The sequence below is a fragment of the Haliotis rufescens genome, unplaced genomic scaffold (genome assembly GCF_023055435.1).
Source record: "Haliotis rufescens isolate VD_foot unplaced genomic scaffold, xgHalRufe1.0.p SCAF_158, whole genome shotgun sequence".
In the NCBI taxonomy this organism is placed as follows: domain Eukaryota; kingdom Metazoa; phylum Mollusca; class Gastropoda; order Lepetellida; family Haliotidae; genus Haliotis; species Haliotis rufescens.
The window spans coordinates 175,174-197,248 of NW_025963844.1; the positions used below are offsets into that span (position 1 = coordinate 175,174).

At 40.0% G+C, this 22,075-nt stretch overlaps 1 protein-coding gene across 1 annotated transcript; it reads right to left on the bottom strand.

The window, feature by feature from the left end:
- Positions 1 to 320: 320 nt before the first annotated feature.
- Positions 321 to 21,411, bottom strand: LOC124142093 (protein phosphatase PTC7 homolog). Its single transcript, XM_046510365.2, has 6 exons — positions 21,055 to 21,411; positions 9,991 to 10,170; positions 8,588 to 8,786; positions 8,090 to 8,213; positions 3,384 to 3,513; positions 321 to 1,189 (listed from the first exon to the last, which is right to left on the bottom strand). Exons 1-6 carry the CDS (start codon positions 21,275 to 21,277, stop codon positions 1,128 to 1,130), a joined length of 918 nt encoding a protein of 305 aa, XP_046366321.1. The 5' UTR covers positions 21,278 to 21,411; the 3' UTR covers positions 321 to 1,127.
- Between the last annotated feature and the right edge of the window lie 664 nt (positions 21,412 to 22,075).

A 22,075-nucleotide genomic window follows, 5' to 3' on the forward strand; every position in this document is an offset into this window, starting at 1 on the left:
ATGGACCAATATAACATTATTACCGTATTCAATGTATTACAAGCCCTCATAAACTATCAGCCCACAATACATTTTGAAAACAAATATTCAACTACCGTATTCGTCGTAATAAGCGCCCTGGGCGCTCTCAAAATTAGAAATAGGGGGCTCTTATTAGAATATTTTTTTGGTAAAAAAACAAGGTTGAAAGATACATTTTGTGGTTTATGCTGACAGCCTGAAATGTTTATGTACGACAGATATATTTTTCCAGAATTTAATTCCCCATAATTAACGGTGCATATAACACACGAGTGCGTATTATACGCGAATAAATAAGTCTTGTGTACATTGATCAATCGGAAGGGGTGCTAATTGGGATTTTTCACTCGCCAATATATTAGCAAATATCGCCGTAGGCGCTTATTAGAGCGGGGTGCTTATTACGTCGAATACGGTAATCTTTATAAAGATAAGACCTCAACATTTTCTTATTCGTGTAATTACCTTTACGATGTAGTGAAATATACTGTTCAACATTTGATAGGGATACCAAACTGATTATGTTAAGGAACTCATGAAGAAATGTTGAGTGGTATACAAATGGTATGTTCAAAAGTTTATAAACTTATAAACAAAAGTTATATAACAATCAGCCCTACTTATAAACAATTTGTGTTTGCTTGGTGAGGACTAACACATCCAATATGATAATTATGATAGTGACACTGAAATAACGGAATACTGTGTGGGAGAAACAAAACATATATCTTACAACTGATTACAATTAAGTACAAAATGTTGCTGTGCTGTTTATTTGTGCATTTACTCCAATACTGATGATATGAAATCAAAAGAATCATAATTCAAACGAGTCATCGCTTCACTAGACACTACTCATGCCTATCTTGTACTTGCCTGGTATTTTCGTTTTGTTTTTGGCACAAAATCTCTACCTTGTGAAACTGAAGGTAAACAGGTCATGACCCAAAAAGGTCATAGTCAGATCTATAGTAGCCAATCAGATTACACATACTATAACCTAATTTGTTACATGGAATGCTATTGGCTCACTCTGCTCTATCTCTCAACTACAAACACACACCACACAAACTCCTGACATAACTGACAGTGTACGGAGCCCACTGCTAGGTTTCACCAAGACTTGTCACCCTTGCTACTATCACTGTGATATCGTCGGGCTTTCCACCTGTAAACATAAAACAGAGGTAAAAACTAACAGTTTTAGCCCATTAGTCCTTATAATGATAACATATAGCAAAACCCCTAAAAAGGGCAAATTTCTACTTGTCCTTAGGATACCTTAATATTGGGCAGTTTGGCTAGGACTATAGGACTAGTGCCAATTTTTAATGCTGTAAAACATTTTAGTTCTACCAATAAACTGACAAGCAGCTCAAATGTATAAATCTTGTTGATATCTATCTATATATTTCTTATTTAGTCATGTTAATGGTTTACAGCTGTTTTTCTGGTTATTTCATTTGACATGACATGATTGTTGGTATGATGATTGAGTGAGTAAACGAGTTTGATTGAATGCCGCTTTGAACAGTATTTCATTTATATCATGGCGTGTTAGCTGGATCTGGGAGAAAAGCCCAAAGTGATGCAGGTCTCAGACGTTTACCACATTGGTGAAACCCATGAGGTCAGGTATGGTGATGACAAATGAAGGAACACAATCACTACAAAGATAATTGCAGCACGTTAGACAAATGGACCCCATTCCACACACTCCTTCAACATTACGAGCACAATTGACTGGGGTTGGGCAACTAACAGTGCAAGCCTTGATTATCCATCTTGTGTCCCTTCTGCTATGATAGATATTCACCACCATGGCTTCGTTTCAGTAGTGAGTGAAGTCGCTTAAATGCCATTTTGTACAGCATTCCAGTTATAAGCGTGTCAGCTTAATGTGGGAGGAAAGCCAAAGTGATGCAGGTTTCAGACGTTTACCACATTGGTGAAACCCAGGGGTCCGGAAAATTTTAAATCCCAATCGGACATTTGCATTTAGGCCACGCCCCCTTCAAATAGCGTATTTTAGTACGACTTTTCACACACATTACAAGTTTACGTATTCATAATATGATGAATTATGAATTGTTTCAATTTAAATTGTTTAATTCACTGGACAATTAATAACAAATAATATCATTTTAGATTTACATGGAAAACATACGTTTGTTTCTGTTATAATAACGATCTGTTAACGTAGTGAACGGTCTAATTAATATTCATGAGTTATATTCATGAGTCTGCTCAAGTGTACGCATTGTAACATTTGGATCGAGACTATTATCCCATATTTGGTTATCACGTGACCTCACGGGAAATGTTTTAAATAAAGATTTTTTTAAAAACAAGACAGATAATTTAATCACAAATACTAAAATATCGTTGATAGCAATAGTTATTTGAATACTTTTTTCATCTGTACTTGTTTATTGACCATAAAAAAATTGGATATCGATCGTCCGAGAAAGCAAAATGGCGGTCAATCAAGATTCAATTTACGACTAGCTCCTGAAAACAATAAAATCTGCAAATCCTCATTGTATGTCAACCAAGTGAAAGTCGTTAGTCACGACTTACAAAATGATCGTCCAGACTTTGAGGGTTTGGCAGATCCGCTCGACTGATCTGCATCGGTCGACTGGCTGTCGTCACGCTTTTGCTTCTTGTCTGAGGTTACGTATCGTAGCATTGTGAGGATAATGAGGTACATCGATGAGGATGAGGATGCAAGGTATTAATGTACAGTTGTAAACACCTTTCACTCAAATTAACAAGATGTTCTCAGTAATAAATCCTCGATTAATCAGTGTCAACTCAGTTTATTGCCTATTACAGTGATTGACCGATTGGACTATCATGTAGGTACGATGTATTTACAGCAATCAAAACAAACAAAGCTTGTCAGTGTAGTTAATCTTCATTGTGTTGCAACTGCAGACAGAAACTTCTCAGTCCTAACTGTTGATCATGTCCAGTCAAAATTTAAGAATGTCCGGACAATACTTTTTAAAATGTCCGGTAAGCAATATTTTAAAACGGACATTTGAGATTCCGAAACGGACATGTCCGGCGCATATGACGGTTTCCGGACCCCTGGTGAAACCCACAAGCTCAGGTATGGTGATGACAAATGAAGAAACACAATCACTACACAGCTAATTCAATTGCAGCACCTTACACAACTGGACCCCGTTCCACAAAGCGATCGTAGCACTAAGATAATTGTGAGCCGATGTTGAAAAATGGTAGTTACAACCACCTTGGCACTAAAATTGCTTTGTGGAACAGGGCCCTGGGACACATGTGCCCATGTATTGTGGGATTTGGGGCTAAAAACATGATTCGGAACAAATACATACCTCTGAATTCTATCCCAGCATCCATTGCCGACATAGCAAATGGTGACATGTACTCGGGGTCGAAGGACAGCTGGTAGGCCTTCTCAGCTATATTACTGGCAGTGGTCTGTACGGTCTCCTCCTTGTGATCCTGGAAAAATAAATACATGGGAGATAATTCAGTAGTCACACCAAGCGCATACCACAAGAAAATAAAACTTTTTCAGGTTATAATTTTGTTTGTTTATGCTGCTGTCAGCAATATTCAAGTTGCAAGGCAGCCTGTAAGCAATGAAGTCTGAGCCTGATATATTGGGTCTTAGACAACTGATATACTGGGTCAATGACATCAATATACTGAGGCATAGACAGCTGGTATACTGGGTCTTAGATAACTGATATACTAAGTCGTAGACAGCTGATATACTGAGTCTTAGAAGACTGATATACTGGGTCCCAGACAACTGATATACTGGGTCTTAGACAGCTGATATACTGTGTCTTAGAAGACTGATATACTGGGTCTTAGATAACTGATATACTATGTCGTAGACAGCTGATATACTGAGTCTTAGAAGACTGATATACTGGGTCTTAGACAACTGATATACTGAGTCATAGACAGCTGATATACTGGGTCTTACAAGACTGATATACTGGGTCTTAGACAACTGATATACTAAGTCGTAGAGAGCTGATATACTGGGTCTTAGAAGACTGATATACTGGGGCCTTAGACAACTGATATACTGGGTCTTAGACAACTGTATTATACACAGTGTTAGAATACTGATACACTGGGTCTTAGAATACTGATACACTGGGTCATAGACAACTGATATTATATCAGTTGCCTAACAAATCTGGGTCCTAGACAATTGATATACTGGGTCCTAGACAATTGATATACTGGGTCCTAGACAACTGAAATACTGGGTCCTAGACAACTGAAATACTGGGTCCTAGACAACTGAACAACTGGGTCCTAAACAACTGAAAAACTGGGTCCTAGACAACTGAAAAACTGGGTCCTAAACAACTGAAAAACTGGGTCCTAGACAACTGAAAAACTGGGTCCTAGACAACTGAAAAACTGGGTCCTAAACAACTGAAATACTGGGTCCTAAACAACTGAAAAACTGGGTCCTAAACAACTATAAAACTGGGTCCTAAACAACTGAAATACTGGGTCCTAAACAACTGAAAAACTGGCTCCTAGACACTGATATAAGAAGTTGAAGCAACATGTAACATGTAACCTTGAACATGTTGAAATAGCTAGAGCAACTTGAGGTTTTAAACATGCTGATTCAACATAAGAAAAGAATGCTGATGCAACATTTTGATAGCCTGGTATCAGCTTGGACAGTCCCGACATAGCAGGTGGATTAACTACAAATGCCTACATCACTCCTGACTCCAGGATGTAAACACCAGGATGAAGAGCTGTAACTAACACCATGCAGGACTACACAGTAGGAAGCGATTCACATTCCACCTCGTGGGCTGGACACCTGGTAACTGCCTGCCCACTTAAACATGTAGCATACCATATTCGACGTAATAAGCGCCCTGCTCTAATAAGCGCCCATGGCAATATTTGCGAATATATTTGCAAGTGAACAATCCCAATTAGCACCCCTTCCGATCGATCAAGTACACAAGACTTGATTCGTGTATAATACGCACTCGTGTGTTATATGCACCCTTAATTGGGGGCAATTAAATTCTGGAAACTATATCTGTCGTGTATGATATGCACATACTTTTCTTTTGTATCATTTCAGGCTGTCAGCATAAACTACAAAATTTACAATCTTTCAACTCTGTTTTTGTTCTCGCCAAAATTATATTCTAATAAGAGCCCCTTATTTGCAATTTTGAGAGCGCCCCGGGCGCTTATTACATCGAATAAGGTACTTGCAATATGTTCATAAGATAATCAGCAACTCTCAACTTTAATCCAACCATATCACAGTCAGGGAAACTAGAAATGGGCTTCATACTTTGTACAAAAACAGGGAATCAAACCCAGGCCACTGGCATGAGGCGCAAATGCTTTACCCACAGTGCTGTCATTTTAAAATATTATTGAACACTGTGCAATGAGTTACCCCAGATTATGACTAGTGTTCTATGTAACATAACTAGATTATAGTAGAACACGAGACATCCTTCCTGATTTTCTCTAGGACTTATGACTGGTTAACCTTTCCTGGTAGACATATCTGGTATAATCGAATGTATATTCGTCATAATCTCTTACAATGGAGACCACCTCCTTGGTCTGGTGGTAGAGCGTCTGCCCTGAGAGTTGAATGTCTTGGTTTCGATCCCTGGCAACATCAAAGATGCTAAAAGATGGTACTTGTTGTTACCCTTCCTGGTGCTTGGCATTAAGGCACGCACACAGGTCACTGAATAAGTGTAATAATCTTGAACATGACGTACATTCCCATTTCACCCCACCTCTTACATTGGAGTCAACCCAGTATCACAATGAGTCAGTGATACACAGTCATTCCTTACATGTCTTAATGTGTATTGTGATATTTTGATCAATACAAGTACATAATAGACCTACGTAGCATATACATATATAACACCAAGGATATTAGGAACCTATTCTATAAAAAAAACATCGAATAACATAAACATAAAAAATTTATGTGCCACCATTAATCTTATCATGCTTATTATCATGATTATGGTAATGAAATATGACCAATAAACATGATAAATACCACATGTTTCAGTGAATTTTTGTGTGCACAGCAAAAGACTATCATCAACCAGTCAGTCAGTCAGTCAGTCAGTCAGTCCATCAGTCAGTCAGTCAGTCAGTCAGACCATCAGTCAGTCAGTCAGTCAGTCAGTCAGTCAGTAAGTCAGTCAGTTAGACCATCAGTCAGTCAGTCAGTCAGTCAGTCAGACCATCAGTCAGACCATCAGTCAGTCAGTCAGTCACTCAGTCAGTCCCTCACTGCAGTACTTGCACACTATCATGTCACCGTGTCTGGGTTATGTTGTACATTGATTACACACAATTGATTTACAGCGCCTTGTCACAGAAACCAACGGCTCTGCATGTGGGAATCAATCAGGCATTGCAATGTATTATAAGCAGAACAAAGACGTGAACCAGTAGCAAGGTGTTAACAGTTGAAGCTGTACAGAGAACACAACAATCTGCCATCACAGTGTAACACAGGCTTAAGTCACTAAAACATGCCTCACATACTCCGACCATGACTAATCCCCAGTACCAGTGCCGTAGCCAGCTGGGGGGGGTGGGGTGGGGTGGGGGGGTGTGGGGGTGTGGGGGGGTGGGTGGGGTGGGGGGGTGGGGGGGGTGGGGGGGGGGGGGGGGGGCAGTTGCCCTCCTGGATTTTGTGAAAGTTAACTTCAATAAGAAATGAATAATCTTATTAACTACAGCCTTGAGTACAGTACATTCAATATCTTATTTTGCACCCTCAATTCCACTTCAGTGTAAACTGACTTGGTGGGAAAACATACCCAAATCAATTAATAGAATTTCAAACTGTGTACACTGTTACTTCTTGAAATGCCAGGGAAAGTGTTCAGATAGCGAAAAACATTTAATCATTGACAGTAATGTGAAAGAGAATGTTCTTTCATCAGGCAGATACAGCATTGGTATAGCACCCTGTGGGGACTTGCATGGATCGTTGCTCATATCTCTAGATTGTCTGGTCCAGGTTAGATTAGTTACGGGCCGCCATCATAGCTGGAATACTGCTGAGTGTGGCATTAAATAAGAAACAATAGTGCAGCAACACCATGATATTCATATCTGAAACTGACACCTTTCTGTTAGTCCGTAAAGTCATATTTTATGTGTATATCATTGAAATATTTAAAGATTACCCCAGTCTCAATCAAATCTGATCTTTTTTTCCTGATACAGTATCTCCCTGCATGACGATCTGAGGCCATCTCCATTAGGGTAGGGGGTTGTGTCAGATGAACTTCCTAATCAGCCAATCAGCATCAAAGCTTCTAAATTCATGGTACGAATGAGTGAAGCATTCTGACAAGCATATCTGATTTCTGTATCTTGAAACGAAGTTCATTGGCCTGTTCCCATTATAAATAAGTGAAAACAGTGAGATCCCAGGCATATAGCTTCACCTTGACCTTGGAGATATACATGTCAGTAAGATCCCGAACCTATGACCTTGCCTTTACCTTGGAGATATAAAAACATATTATGAGATGCCTGACTTATGACCTTTACGTTGACATTGGAGATATATATAATAAAACATCATTAGTGAGATCTTTAACCTATGACCTCCACTTTGACCTTGGAAATATACTCACTCCTGTAACATGTCATTAGTGAGATCTCTGACCTTTGACCTCCACTTTGACCTAGGGAGATATACTCACTCCTGTGACATGTCATTAGTGAGATCTCTGACCTATGACCTCCACCTTGACCTTGGAGATATACTCACTCCTGTGACATGTCATTAGTGAGATCTCCGACCTATGACCTCCACCTTGACCTTGGAGATATAATCACTCCTGTGACCTGTCATTAGTGAGATCTCCAACCTATGACCTCTACCTTGACCTTAGAGATATAATCACGCCTGTGACTTGTTATTAGTGAGATCCCTGTCCCTTAAACTCACGTTGACCTTGGAGATATACTCCTGTAACATGTCATTAGTGAGATCTCTGACCCTTGAACTCACCTTGACCTTGGAGATATACTCCAGTAACATGTCTTCCTGCATGTTGTCAAAAAGACCATCAGTTCCTAACAAGATTATGTCTCCTTCTTCAACTCCAAATGATGTACTCTCTGCAACCTCGGGGCTGAAATAGAAAATAGTTTCTTCACTGACAAGAAATGGAAAGAATAGATAAAAAGTCAGTCCAGAAATGGTACTTATCATGTTTTCAATATTTGTCATTGCAAACAACAATTTCAATATGACTGCTGAGATGATCTATGTAAAGGTTTCATCCCATTATGCCTTATGGGTTAAGATTTTAGGTTTGAAAAAAGTAAAAGGGTTTGCAGTGGACAGAGACTATATATAATGCTTTGATCAATTAGATTAATATTAAAAAGTGTGTTTAAATCTTTCTAATCCATCAAAGATCGGGCCATCTGATATTCTGATTTTTATCTCCTGTCCGTAAACTGAAAAACTGTATCGCTGAAGCTGATCACACCGTGCACCTACCTATCACTGAGGACAAGTCCTTGCTGATTGGGTGGGGCGACAGCAAGCTGGAAGGGGGTGTTGAAGTAGTGCTGTTGCTCCAGCGACCGATGCACCACCTCGCCTTCACGGATGACAAGGAAGCCGCTGTCCCCAAGGTTGGCAGAGTATATCGTCCTCTCTTCTCGATGGAGTGCCACCAAACAGGCAGTACTACTTCCTGCACCAAGCACAACATTTTCTTAAGATAACTTGGATATTTTCCACAAAGGTAAGGTGTGTTGAATGGGGTTTAACATCATGTTCAAGTTTATATTATTGTGTGTGGCTGCGGTGTATGGCTGCTTCTACTAATCCGAACTCATGGTGTTTTTTTTAGCACTAGCCCACTGAGATACCATGCAACAGTTTAACATGAATACCTGACTCAAACACAGCATACTGACTCCAAGCCCACTAGTCATTGTTTTATTCCCTTACTGCCAAACAAGATCCAGGGTTAGTTTGCAGGGCAGGGTATGTTTGTTGTTGAACGCAGCACTCAGCAATATTCCAGCTATATGATGACGGTCTGTAAATAATCTAGTCTCGACCAGACGATTCAATGATTGACATCATGAGCATCAATCCATGTAATTGGGATACGATAATATGCATCAACCAAGTCAGCGACCCTTACCACCCCATCCCGTTAGTCGCCTCTTACGACAAGCATAGTCGCAACCATGGGTTGCTGAAGACCTATTTTACCCCGGATCTTCACAGGCCTATGCAATGTAACAAGTACCATCTTTTAACATCTTTTGGTGTGACTTGGGCAGGGGATCGAACCACCAACCTCTATCCACCCAGCTGAGCTAACAACCCACCAATATCATAAGTGATAACTTCTGATGCATGAGTTCCTGTTAACATGGAATATCCAGTTGAGCTAACAACCCACCAATATTAAAAGTAAAAACTTCTGATGCAAGTGTTCCTGGTAATATGAAATATCAAATTGAGCTAACAACCCACCAATATTATAAGTGATAACTACTAGTGTGTAAGTTCCAGGCAACATGACAACCAGTTGAGCTAACAACCTACCTACAAGCAGCACTTTCTGTTCCATGAGTTCCTGGTAACATGACAACCAGTTGAGCTAACAACCCACCTATAAGCGGCACTTTCTGTTCCATGAGTTCCTGGTAACATGACAACCAGTTGAGCTAACAACCCACCTATAAGCGGCACTTTCTGTTCCATGAGTTCCTGGTAACATGACAACCAGTTGAGCTAACAACCCACCTATAAGCGGCACTTTCTGTTCCATGAGTTCCTGGTAACATGACAACCAGTTGAGCTAACAACCCACCTATAAGCGGCACTTTCTGTTCCATGAGTTCCTGGTAACATGACAACCAGTTGAGCTAACAACCCACCTATAAGCGGCACTTTCTGTTCCATGAGTTCCTGGTAGCTGGCGGCGATGACCGTGGCCGGAGCCTGTGGACGGAAGCAACCCTCTTGGACCATGCGTTCACATGTCGCCATGAGGGTGCGGGGGAACGCTGAGGGGTCGATGCCATAACTTCGCCACCCACCAACGCCATCGGCTACCCCTAGGGAGAGAGAGAGAGTGATAAGCATCAATTGTCATGCAAATAATGCACTGAATCTGAAACATCGTCACCACAGGGTAATGAAATAATACACTGCTAATTAATGAAATTAGGAAGTGACATTTACATCCTCACTTAGGAGATTGCAAACCTCCAGGTACCAGCACATATTTTCAAATGATGTGGTTGTTTTAGAACCAAACAATGGCCGTCTGGTTTGACATCTGCTGCTGAATTAATTACCATGGCAAGTTGGCAACAGTGCAGTGCAGTAGTTACACTATTTCAGAAATATACAGCAAGTATATATACAGTCCATGGAACACAGTACTCTCATATGTTAACATCTGCACTGCACTGCACTGCACTGCACTGCACTGCACTGCGATGCACTACACTGCACTGCACTGAGCATGAACAGACTGAGTTTATCAAACAACAACAAAAAATTCCTATGATTACTGGAAATGTTCAAAGTCACTTTATAATCAAAAACACCGTGAGAACAAAAAAGGTGTTAATATTTCAGGTAAAGACAGAAGCAGCCAACCTGAGTCTGTCTAGAGAATAAACAAAGAGAAAACAATCCAACTCAAGTCTAGCAAGTCTCTCGATTGCTCTGAAATTAAGCATTGTTCTGGGCTCCATTTCATAGTTACCTTTTACTTTATATAGATATAGACTGGATATATATATATTTAAATAAGATTCATTTCTGGAACTCATGTTAGCCTACCCAACCCCACCTTTTCCTTAACATGCTGAATGCCCCCAAACCTTCCTGAAGAAACATTCATCATGAACCATTTTGATTTTGACTAAACAATGTTTTTCTCTATTCAACTTCCCTAATCATGCTAATGTTGAATGCAGTACACCTTAGGCCTATGCCTCTTGCTTCACTAAACACACATAATAAGAACTTTCACTTTCATCTTCTAATCAATAACACACTGATAAGGTTGGTTGGTTGTTTTACACCACACTCAGCAATATTCCAGCTATATGACTGTGATCTGTAAATAATCAAGTCTGGACCAGACAATCCAGTGATTGACATCATGAGCATCGGTGATATGATGACATGCATCAACCAAGTCAGGGAGCCTGACTACCTGATCCTGTTAGTCACCTCTTACGACAAGCATAGTCGCCTTTTACGGCAAGTATGGATAAGGTGAGTAAGTGAGTATGGTTTTAAACTATTCCAGCAATATACCAGCAATATCATGGCGGGGGACACCAGAAACGGGCTTCACACATTGTACCCATGTTGGGAATCGAACATGGGTCTTCGGCAAGATGAGCGAACACTTTAACCACTAGGCTACCCGACCACCCAAGAAGCTGATCTGATGTGAATGACTTGCAGTTGTCTGCTATCTATACTATAATGATGATAATGATGTTTCTGTCACACTAGACAGGCTAGATGTGATAAGATAAACTAATCAGTTACAGCGTCAATACACATTAGCAAATATCATAATGACTGGTCAATTTCATCCCTTGATCACTGACAGGTGTTAAAATAACTGACAGATTATTCGTCAGTGACACCTGGCCCTCAGCAAACATGGTTTGGCAATAAAGTATTACCCTGGAATAGGATGTCATGGAAATAGTAATGTCTTAAATACCCTATGTAAACTTTCAATAACCAATGTGAATGATAACCTTTGAGCATGTTGAGTAAATATGCAATGGCTTCAAAAATATCTGGAGCCCTGTTGATATACCATATTCGACGTTATAAGCGCCCCGCTCTAATAAGCGCCCATGACAATATTTGCTAATATATTGGCAAGTGAACAATCCCAATTAGCACTCCATCCGATTGATCAATGTACACAAGACGTATTTATTCGTGTATCATACGCACTCGTGTGTTATATGCACCCTTAATTATGGGCAATTAAATTCTGGAAAAATATATCTGTCGTATATTAACAGTTCAGGCCGTCAGAATAAACCACGAAACGTATCTTTCAACTCTGTTTTTTTCCACCAAAATAATATTCCAATAAGCATGATAAGTGCCCCCTATTTCTAACTTAGAGAGCGCCCTGGGCTCTTATTACGTCGAATACGGTATATACTATTCTAAATAGGTTAAGGACCACCTGATTCTTTCTTATTACCAGAGTAAGTCTGTCATGGCATGACACTTTTAAGTGGTATAAGGCGGATTCATCACAATTGTTTTTTAATATGGGAAATATCAACCGAGTCTTAGTTAATCAGTATTTGCCAAGCCTTTGGCGAGGCAAATACCGATTAACGGGACGAGGTTGATATTTCCCATATTAAAAAGCACGAGTGATGAATTCTATTTATCATTTTCACATTTTTGCTTCCCTTTTAAGGAATAATTGCATTAACATTTTCATCAGCAACTTGTCTAAATCTTACGTATAGATCGTGCGTAGTGATACATGTTTTCCATAGCCGTGTAAACCAAAATATACAACCTCTTAACTCCTTTATGACATATTCCTTCGCTAATTTGCATACTTATGTCATTGGGGTATGACATACATGTTTTTATGTCATAAGCTTATGTCATGGATAAATGCTTTAGTTAAATGATAAACTAGTATATCATGCATGTTTGACATTCATTACACTACAGCAGTCTTGTGATGGTTTCTACATATTCAGATTAATTTATTCAGACATTGAGTTTCAAGGTCTGCAAAACAGACCAGCATCGTATATTCATTGTACATGTTGTAAGTAAACACGGTAAACATGGTGAAAAAGAAAACATTTTGTTTCTCCCTTGGTCCCAATCTGTTGGGTGTGTTGAACTCATGGGAAGATCCTTTTTTAATCATTGTTAATAATTCTGCTTAAAATGCTACTTTTGTTCCTGTGCAGGCCCAAGTGGGTGACACGTCTCATCTCTTCAAACACAGCGATATGTCTAAGTTACAATATGCGAGATGAATCACTCTTGTGCACTATTTATTGCAGTGAGTTCGTGTAAGTGTGATACCAGTAAACATGGCAAAGGAGCGAGCATGGCTTTATGCCGCTTTTAGCAATATTCCAGCAATATCACGGCGAGGGACACCCCAAATGGGCTTCACACATTGTACCCGGGTCTTCGGCGTGACAAGCGAACGCTTTAACCACTAGGCTACCTGAACGCCCCACATGGCAAAGGAACACATGTACACTAAAAGTCCTCTCACAATAATAGTAGGATGTCATCTCATTTCAATGTGTTAATAAATTTGTAACGCTGATGCTGTATCGAGACAAATTTATTATTATGGATCCTCATATGGACTTCATAATTGATGAAAGAGGTGAAGTTTTACTGTCTGAGGTAGCTTCCGGTTGCATAGGTGTGGTGTCGAAACGAGCTGTAGCCATGGCAGCCGGCATAGTAGGAGCCGTCTGAGATGCAGTTGCAGTTGTACAGTCCCTGGGTGGTAATGTCGACTGTCTGGAGCACTGAAGAGCCACAGACAAAGATGTAGAAGGGAAATAAAGTCCGAAGTCGATAAGGTAGTCTCATCTCTAGGATCTCACAAAGTCGGCAAAGATGCAGTTGCTGGTTAGACCACACCAGTAGAAGTTGCCGTATGGGGAGGTCGAGGTGTAGAAGCCGGTTAGACCATACTAGTAGAAGTTGCTGTATGGGGAGATCGAGATGCGATCTGCTGGACCATATCTGGCCCTACACGTAGAACATGGACGAGAAAAAAAAGGTCAATGTCGATCCTCATGAGGCGCATATTAATAGTAATCTGGCACCGATCGTTAGTCCGAGTAAGGGTGGTATCAGTGGTACCTGTGTTGATCAGGAGAGGCAAATGGGTAGTACCACATATGTCGATATCACTGAGAAGTGTATCAAGTCCAATCATGATCTCTGTTGTATCTGTAGCTTCTTGATGAGTGTCGATGGGAGCGTTGTTGAGTGTCAGAGTAAGATGATCACGACTGATCTGGATGACGATGTCGGTCGATAGAACTGGAGCGAATACGTTTGTAGGTGGAAGATTGATCTGTAGAGTGACGATACTTAGAAGTGTCGACATAAGTCTCATCTCCCTGAGACATCTGCTTATTATGAGGTCAATCTGAAGATCATAGCTGATACTCAGATGGTCAAATCCATGAGTGAGTGAATATGGTTTTACACCGCTTTTAGCAATATTCCAGCAATATCATGGCAGGGGACACCAGAAACGGGCTTCACACATTGTACCCATGTCGGAAATCGAAACCAGGTCTTCGGCGTGACAAGCGAACGCTTTAACCACCAGGCTACCTGACTGCCCCTAAACCTGTGATGATCAATCGGAAGAGTATCAATCCTTAGAACGTCTGTCCTTGGAATCTCGACCCTTGAAAGAACGATCCTTCAAATGTTGACCCTTGTGTTGCATCATTAGTGGTCGATCCTTGGAATGTTGATCCTTGGACTGGTGATTCTTCCCCTGTAAATCGTCTGATGCGGATCAGGAACACTCCCTACCCCTAATTCCAGTAGATGATGCTGAAGTCACACAGGAAGAGTCGATAGTAGCCGTGGCCGATAGAACCGGTGGAACCTGGAGAGAGGACGTAGAACGTGGCAGGACAATGTCTTCAGGTCAAACTCTGCCATCCGTGAAGGCAATGAAAGACGACTTTCACCTGGTGGTCAGAGAATGCCAGAAGCACCAGACTTTGGAGGTAGAACCGAGCACTTCTCAGACGTAGATGACAAGAGATTTCCCCGGAGATAGTGGACTCACGACCAGAAGCAATAAAAAAATATATGTATTTTCTACTTCATAACATGTCTCCACACTGTGGCAAAAAGAAAAAAAATGATCTGGCATAAGGTGTCAGGGGATCAAACCACTTAGATATAGTTAAAGTAAGGAAAGCCTTTCGTCCGTATCCCACTCCAAAAGTTATATATATTAAGATATAGCGTGTTTCTTCCAACTATACATGTTTTTGATAGGGGGAGAGGAGGGGGATAGGGGTAGAGTCTTATCAATAGTAATAGTGGAGAAGTCTAGATAAGCTGACAGTACAAGAAGCTGGTATTTTATAGGGAAAACGTATAGCCTTATTGCCTTAGGGACTTTTGCAAGACTTTTGCAGACTCCTTTGCAACAAGTAACAGGTAAGAATTTAGACATGATTTTCAACATGTTCAATGAAAGTCACCATGATCCTACAACATACACGCCATTACTACTGCAGCATCCTGGTCTGGTTTCAGTTTCCGCTTCCTCATCTCAGTTGTCCCTTGTTCATTGTCACATACACCATGAAGGTTATCGACCTGGCTCTGCTGGACGCCCACAGCACGGAAGACAGGTCACAAACTGTCTTACACAACCTGGGATTGATGAACATGATGAACCCAATGACGATCCAGCGACTTGACACCCCATCTCCACTTGGACATGCTCAGATAGCATTTGTAGCCCGGTTGCATTTGCACTGCTTGGTTACTTACACGTGACATACTAACCATGTCCTGGTAGTTACCCAGAAAACATCCTTAAAGAACAATGGAAATTATTGCCTGAGTTGTGTGAACAGGCATTGAATAACAGGGGGTCCATAAAATGTTAAAAATACTACAAATAGAAAAATCTTTTATAAGATTTGTAACACATAGTTAACCACAAACACCACCACAGCATTATTTCTGTAGATTTTAGTACTAACATATGGACAGTTTTTGCTGAGCCTATAGAAATATAGTTTACTAGATATAGGCTTCATTGGACTAGTACATTTGTAGGTGATGTGGAAGATCACTGACGTACAGTTGATGACAGACAAAACTGTCTGACCGAGTCAACTCTGTCAGTATGATCAGAATGAGGCTGGTTAATCGTTATTAGGTACATAATCATATTTATAACTGAAGATGACCATATCTGTGGATTCCATTATTAAACAGTCACTAGGCGACATTAGTTGAACATCTGCTACTACTGAGTTCCAAGGACTACAGTTGCTACTCGCAAATGATCATATTAATAGCATAAATATCATTGTTAATTATTATAGTCATAACATATGACATTAAAACTATCAAAATAAAAAAACTTAATTTCCACTATATTAGTTTTGTGATCAGATATATGTAACCATGGTAACCTTATTATTTATAGTTATAGTTAATGCAATAATGACCAGTGCTTGAAATTGGCACTGGACAAATCAATAATCACGGCATCCCTCATCATCATGATGACACATAAACATGATATTGTCTGCTTGTTATTACTGGAATGAATGAAAGTATATACGGGACCATAAAATATTGAAGGGAGTGAGTATGATTTTACACCTCTTTTAGTAATATTCCAGCAATGTCAGTATGGGGGACACTAGAAAAAGGTTCACATTTTGTTCGCATGTGGGGAATTGAACCAAGGTCTTTGGCGTGACTTGCCAACACTTTAAACACTACACTACCACACCACTAAAAAATATGAACTGTTCAATCCATTAGGGCCATGGGACTGACTGATTGTAATAGTGACGGGTATTGGCCAGACTTACACCAGAATTGGGTGGGGAATCATATTCAAGTTTTCGACAAACACTTTAACCAAAAAAAATACCCCCCACCCAGAGTCGTCAGTAAACTCTAAGTGCCAATAGTCACTGGTCCTTATTTTTTCAACTCAGTCAGTACAAAAAAAACATGAAAATAGTGAACAAGATGTCAAGTTGAACTTAAAATGCAGTCATCTCTATGCAAATGCGGATCGCCAGTCACTTGTGGCGAAACATGGGAACAGCTGGTCCGGCATTTGTTTCATTACCACGATTTGAGTTTTTCAAATACCAAACATCATGTCAACTGTTGAGTTTTCATTTACCATGTTTATGCTAAGTATTATTTTTATGTACATATTCATGATAAAACGGTGACTCATCTTATGTTCATGACAGTTCCATATTTGTTTTATGCTAAACAGCATACCCCATCCAGACCCTCATATACAGACATGGCCAGCTGTAACACTATGACCTTCAAGGGGTACAGGTGGCCCAATCGTCTAAGGCACCGTGATTAGCTATGCAGAGTTGCGTCCCTTGGGCACACCAGAAACCTATGATTGTGGGTTTGAATCCTGGTTTGCCCCGATTATGTTTCTAGGTTTGTCAGCACCATACCCGTGCTTGTGGGTTTCACCGAAGTGGTAAACATCTGAGACCTGCATCACTTCGGGCTTTCCTCTCCCATTAAGCTGACACTCCGTGATATAACTGTAATACTGTTAAAAGCGTGTTAAACCCAACTCACTCATTCACTCATTATGACCTTCAAACAGAGAGGCTCATCACTGATACTGCTGACCATGGATTAGTCCAGGGCTGCCTTGTCAGCATTAAACTAACTGTACACACTCACTCCCTCCCTCTAGCACCCTGGTAGGAGTGAGTGAGGTTAGTTTTACGCCGCTTTTAGCAATATCACGGCAGGGGACACCAGAAATTGGCTTCACACATTGTACCCATGTCGGGAATCGAACCCAGGTCTTCTGCGTGACGAGTTAACGTTTTAACCACTAGGCTACCCGACTGCCCCACCCTGGTAGGACTCTGGGTTACATCAGTTGATCAACATGTGCACAATGATACAAAATGGACAGGGTTGTCAGACTCCATGACTTAGGTGTCGTCATTGTACCCTGTGTTCTTAATACAGTGATCCCTTGCTACAAGGCTACCTTTGGGGTCTAAATAATTGATGAACGTTATAGATGATCAGCGGTTTAACCGGGGTGGAGTTGTAGGGGGTAGATGGCCAGTAAGCATAAGTGAGTGAGTGAGTATGGTTTTACGCTGCTTTAACTAATATTCCAGCAATATCATGGCGGGGGACACCATAAATCGGCTTCACACATTGTACCCATGTCGGGATTCGAACTCGGGTCTTCAGCGCGACGAGCAAATGTTTTAACCACTAGGCTACCCGACCGCCCCAGTAAGCACGAAAGTAAAAGGGTCAATATCCTAACTCTAATGTTCAACATTAAAGATTTAGGGATCCATCGACATGACGGACGCAAATTCTCGCCGGGAAAATCAAAAGGGCCCAGAACACCCTTTTACATGCCTAATTTCCAAATTGCAATATTCAGTTAATTTAAGCTTAGGATACCATAAGGTTTACGAAACAAAGTGTACAGTACATACACCCTGTGCACTCTAAAGAACCCACTCGTCCGACGGTAGATGACCAGATGGTGGAAAACACAAATACGTACATACACCCAAAACACAAGTGTCAAAACTTGTGGTGTCACCGTTAGCAAGTGACTTAGTTCAAATGTGCCTCTGTTCACCCAGCAGGGAATGGGTACCCGATATGTGAGATGGATTATAAACCTTCTAGCGCCTCTAGGCAGCTTGGGGTTTATACTCCCCAGGAGTTGAGAATAATAATTGGAATGCAAATAAACAAATAAAATCGCATTTGAGCAGATACTAGAACCTGGATATAAGCGGTATATAAATTAATAACAATAATAACAACAACAACAACAACAACAACAAAAAGAAAAAAAGATGTTCCTTCTCATCACAGTGAGATACAAAAGGAACATGGTGACAAAGTGAGCGAGTTTGGGTTTAACGCTCCACTGAACAGAATTCCAGTAATAACCCATCTCGTCAGCTGGATGTGGGAGGAAGTCTGAAGTGATGCAGATCTTTGACGTTTACCACTGTGGTGAAGCCCATGAGCATATGATGAGCAAAGGTATGGTGCTGACAAACCAAGAAACATAATCAGGGTGAACCAGGATTTGAACCTACGATCAAATAGACTTTATCCATCTTTTTAACATGCATAATCATGATAATATTACCAGCAAAAAGTAACAAAAATCACATGTTCGAAAAGCTTTTCCCTGGTAATTCTGGATGTTGAACTAAATTTAATGAAATTTTAAATTTGTGTTCATAGACCACCTGGTTTAGGAATAATAGTTTTTTAATGTGTTTAAGAGGAGAGTAAAACAAAATAATGACATTTAGAATTAGAAGTATAACTTACACAGCTGATATAAACACTGATAAACATTTAGTTGGTTATATAACACATCTTCTAATTCTTTTTACATGTGTCTAACATAAACCATGCTCTTGTTGCCCTATGCTCATGTGCATGTTTGCACATTATCAACGTGATAAAGCCAAGATATAAACATTCTATTTAATAAGGAATAAGAGAGTCTGGTTTTATGAGTCTTCAGCAATATTCCAACAATATCATGGAGGGAGGACACTAGAAATGGCCTACAAGCAATAACTTGAACCCAGGTCTTCCGTTTGATAAGTGAATGGTTTTCCACTAGACTAGGATTGACTATGCAACCATCTCCTATTTAATGACGATTGTGTATACAGCAAAAAGCTATAAATTAGAGTAACCCATTATCATAGACTGAATTAGAAATAATAAACATTGCATATCGATTCAAATTTGTGATAACCATGATAACAGCACACCACCACAATAACTTCCTTAGACTAATTTCTCTTCAGCATGTTCAATTTAATGAGACTATAGACCCTATTCCTATTGAGCTAAAAATGTCTTTTTATCAAAGTCTTTACGAAGTTTGATATAGGTTAGTGGACACGTTTGCCTTGGTATGATGACTCCCTCCATACATGGTACTTTGAGTGAAGACCATTTTATACGTTCCCCCACCGTGATCTTACTGACATAAAATTGAACTCAATCACACAAGATCTACAACTAATATTAAGCTTGCCTGCTTGGATATACAGCTATTACGGAAAATGTTTCCCATACCAAACACACCTTACAGAAAACAAATCTGATTTTACTCATTTATTTTGTACCAGCCTTCTTTCGTTTCTAGGGATTTTCATGAAGTCCACGTGCATGATCACCAACCGTCTCTCTCTGAACAAGAATCTGTTAGGTTTGATTCAGTCTGAGCGCATACAGCCAAAATGGATGTACGCCGTTATATAGCGTATTATACAACAATGTCATACCTACTACAGAACACAAGGCACATACACAAGGTAATAATGTTTAATATTTATTTCACAGTCACCATGGTGATGAAGTTTGTTATTCAAATTGCATAAAAATAGATCAACCTACCCTTATCATCCAGTCACTGCTCAGATTCTGACATGATTCTAATTATAATGATTAGTCCTAGAAGGATGGGCAAAGGACAGTGAAACCTAGTTTCATAGTTACACACATCACAGACTAACATACAGTCTATGAAATCTTTTATTACACAATACATTCCTCTATCACTGTCTATTCTAAAATAAAAACAAATAATTTTCCTAATGCCAATTTGGCTAGAGCTGGATAGACTTGCTTTTGTACATATATCTAGATTAGTTTTGTTTCATAAAATAAATACATACCGCAGTCATAGTGCATGAGTTTCATATTATGTAAGCTCTTTGACTTCAAAGATCGAACAAATTTAAACTTTTCATCCATCTGACATGTCTAATACCTGAAGTTTCCCACAGTTCATACACAGCGAGCACAAAGTAGTAATTGTGGTCATATAAGACACGTCTAGTCTTCCAATGATAAATGACTGTATGTACGTAATAACACTGAAAACAAATCATGTACGACCCTCTTCACCGACATCTCGCAGTCACCTGCCATGGTTTCGCTTACCAAAATGCAGAATGTGCCAGCACGACCGCGCGTGCCTATAACCTTGATTACGCACGTGAATGATGCTTGTGTGATGAAATAGATACGTTACACATGTTTACAAACCAAAACAAAGAGCACGTGGGCGAAGAAATAAACAAGTGTACGTCTGTCAATCATCACTGACGTGAACAAAGAGCCGGTTATGCGAGACGCTCGGTACCTACCTATGACATCGACAGCTTTGTTCCTTGAAATGAAATAAGCATCATCTCCAAATGCCCATTTTCTTGTGTTCGTAGATTTGGTTATTGTCTTCGAAAATCCTGAGGATCCAGTAACCAATTGTAAAGGTTCCCTAGCTCTTTCTCTCTGAATCTGTAGTTCACTGTGAATTCCTGTTGCGATCGCTCGGGCAAGAAGCCTGCCATACAGCGCTACCGAGTGCATGACAAGGTGTCTTCACATCACCATGAAAACCTCCTCTGTCACATCCTCCTGAGACGAGTTTATCGCTGTATACTAACCACATGCGTGTATGTCCTATCTCAGCTGGTCACCGCCATCTTTGTCTCCTTCGTGACGTCACATGACCTTTGGATCCAAAGGGAGGTAAAGTGTGCCAAATAGACTTTCCTGCGGTTGTTCCTACTTTCTTCGAGTGTTACAAAATTGAAGAATACGGTTAGATTAGACATAAAAAGAGTGTATTCGCCCGCGATTTCATGTCACATATGAACTGTTTTTATTTGTCAATACAATCGTCACTATCTTTTTTATTCATTTCACGAAGGAATCGAGGGGACTAAATAAAGTGTATTTGTGCGTCTGAGAAGCACGAGTGATGGAACGGATATTTATATACCATCACGTGTTATGTCATGCATGTTCATAAGCAATTACGTAGAAAAACATATTAAGCTTGGTGTTTAGGCACATTATGCTAGCATCCATTACTGAATCACATATAATAATTTATGTGCGTACGTAATTTAGTAAATAAAATATAGTAAAATCGATATTCTCAACCTTTCAGAATGAAAATGGAATATATTTCAACAAACCGTTTGTTTCAGCCATATTCCAGCTATATGACGGCGGTCAGTAAATAATCGGGTATGGACCAGACGATCAACTGATCGACATCATGAGCATCGATATACGCAACTGTAATACGATGACATGCGTCAACCATGTCAGCGAGATGCTAGAAAACTAAACTTAAGTAAAACATTAATCCAAGTTGTA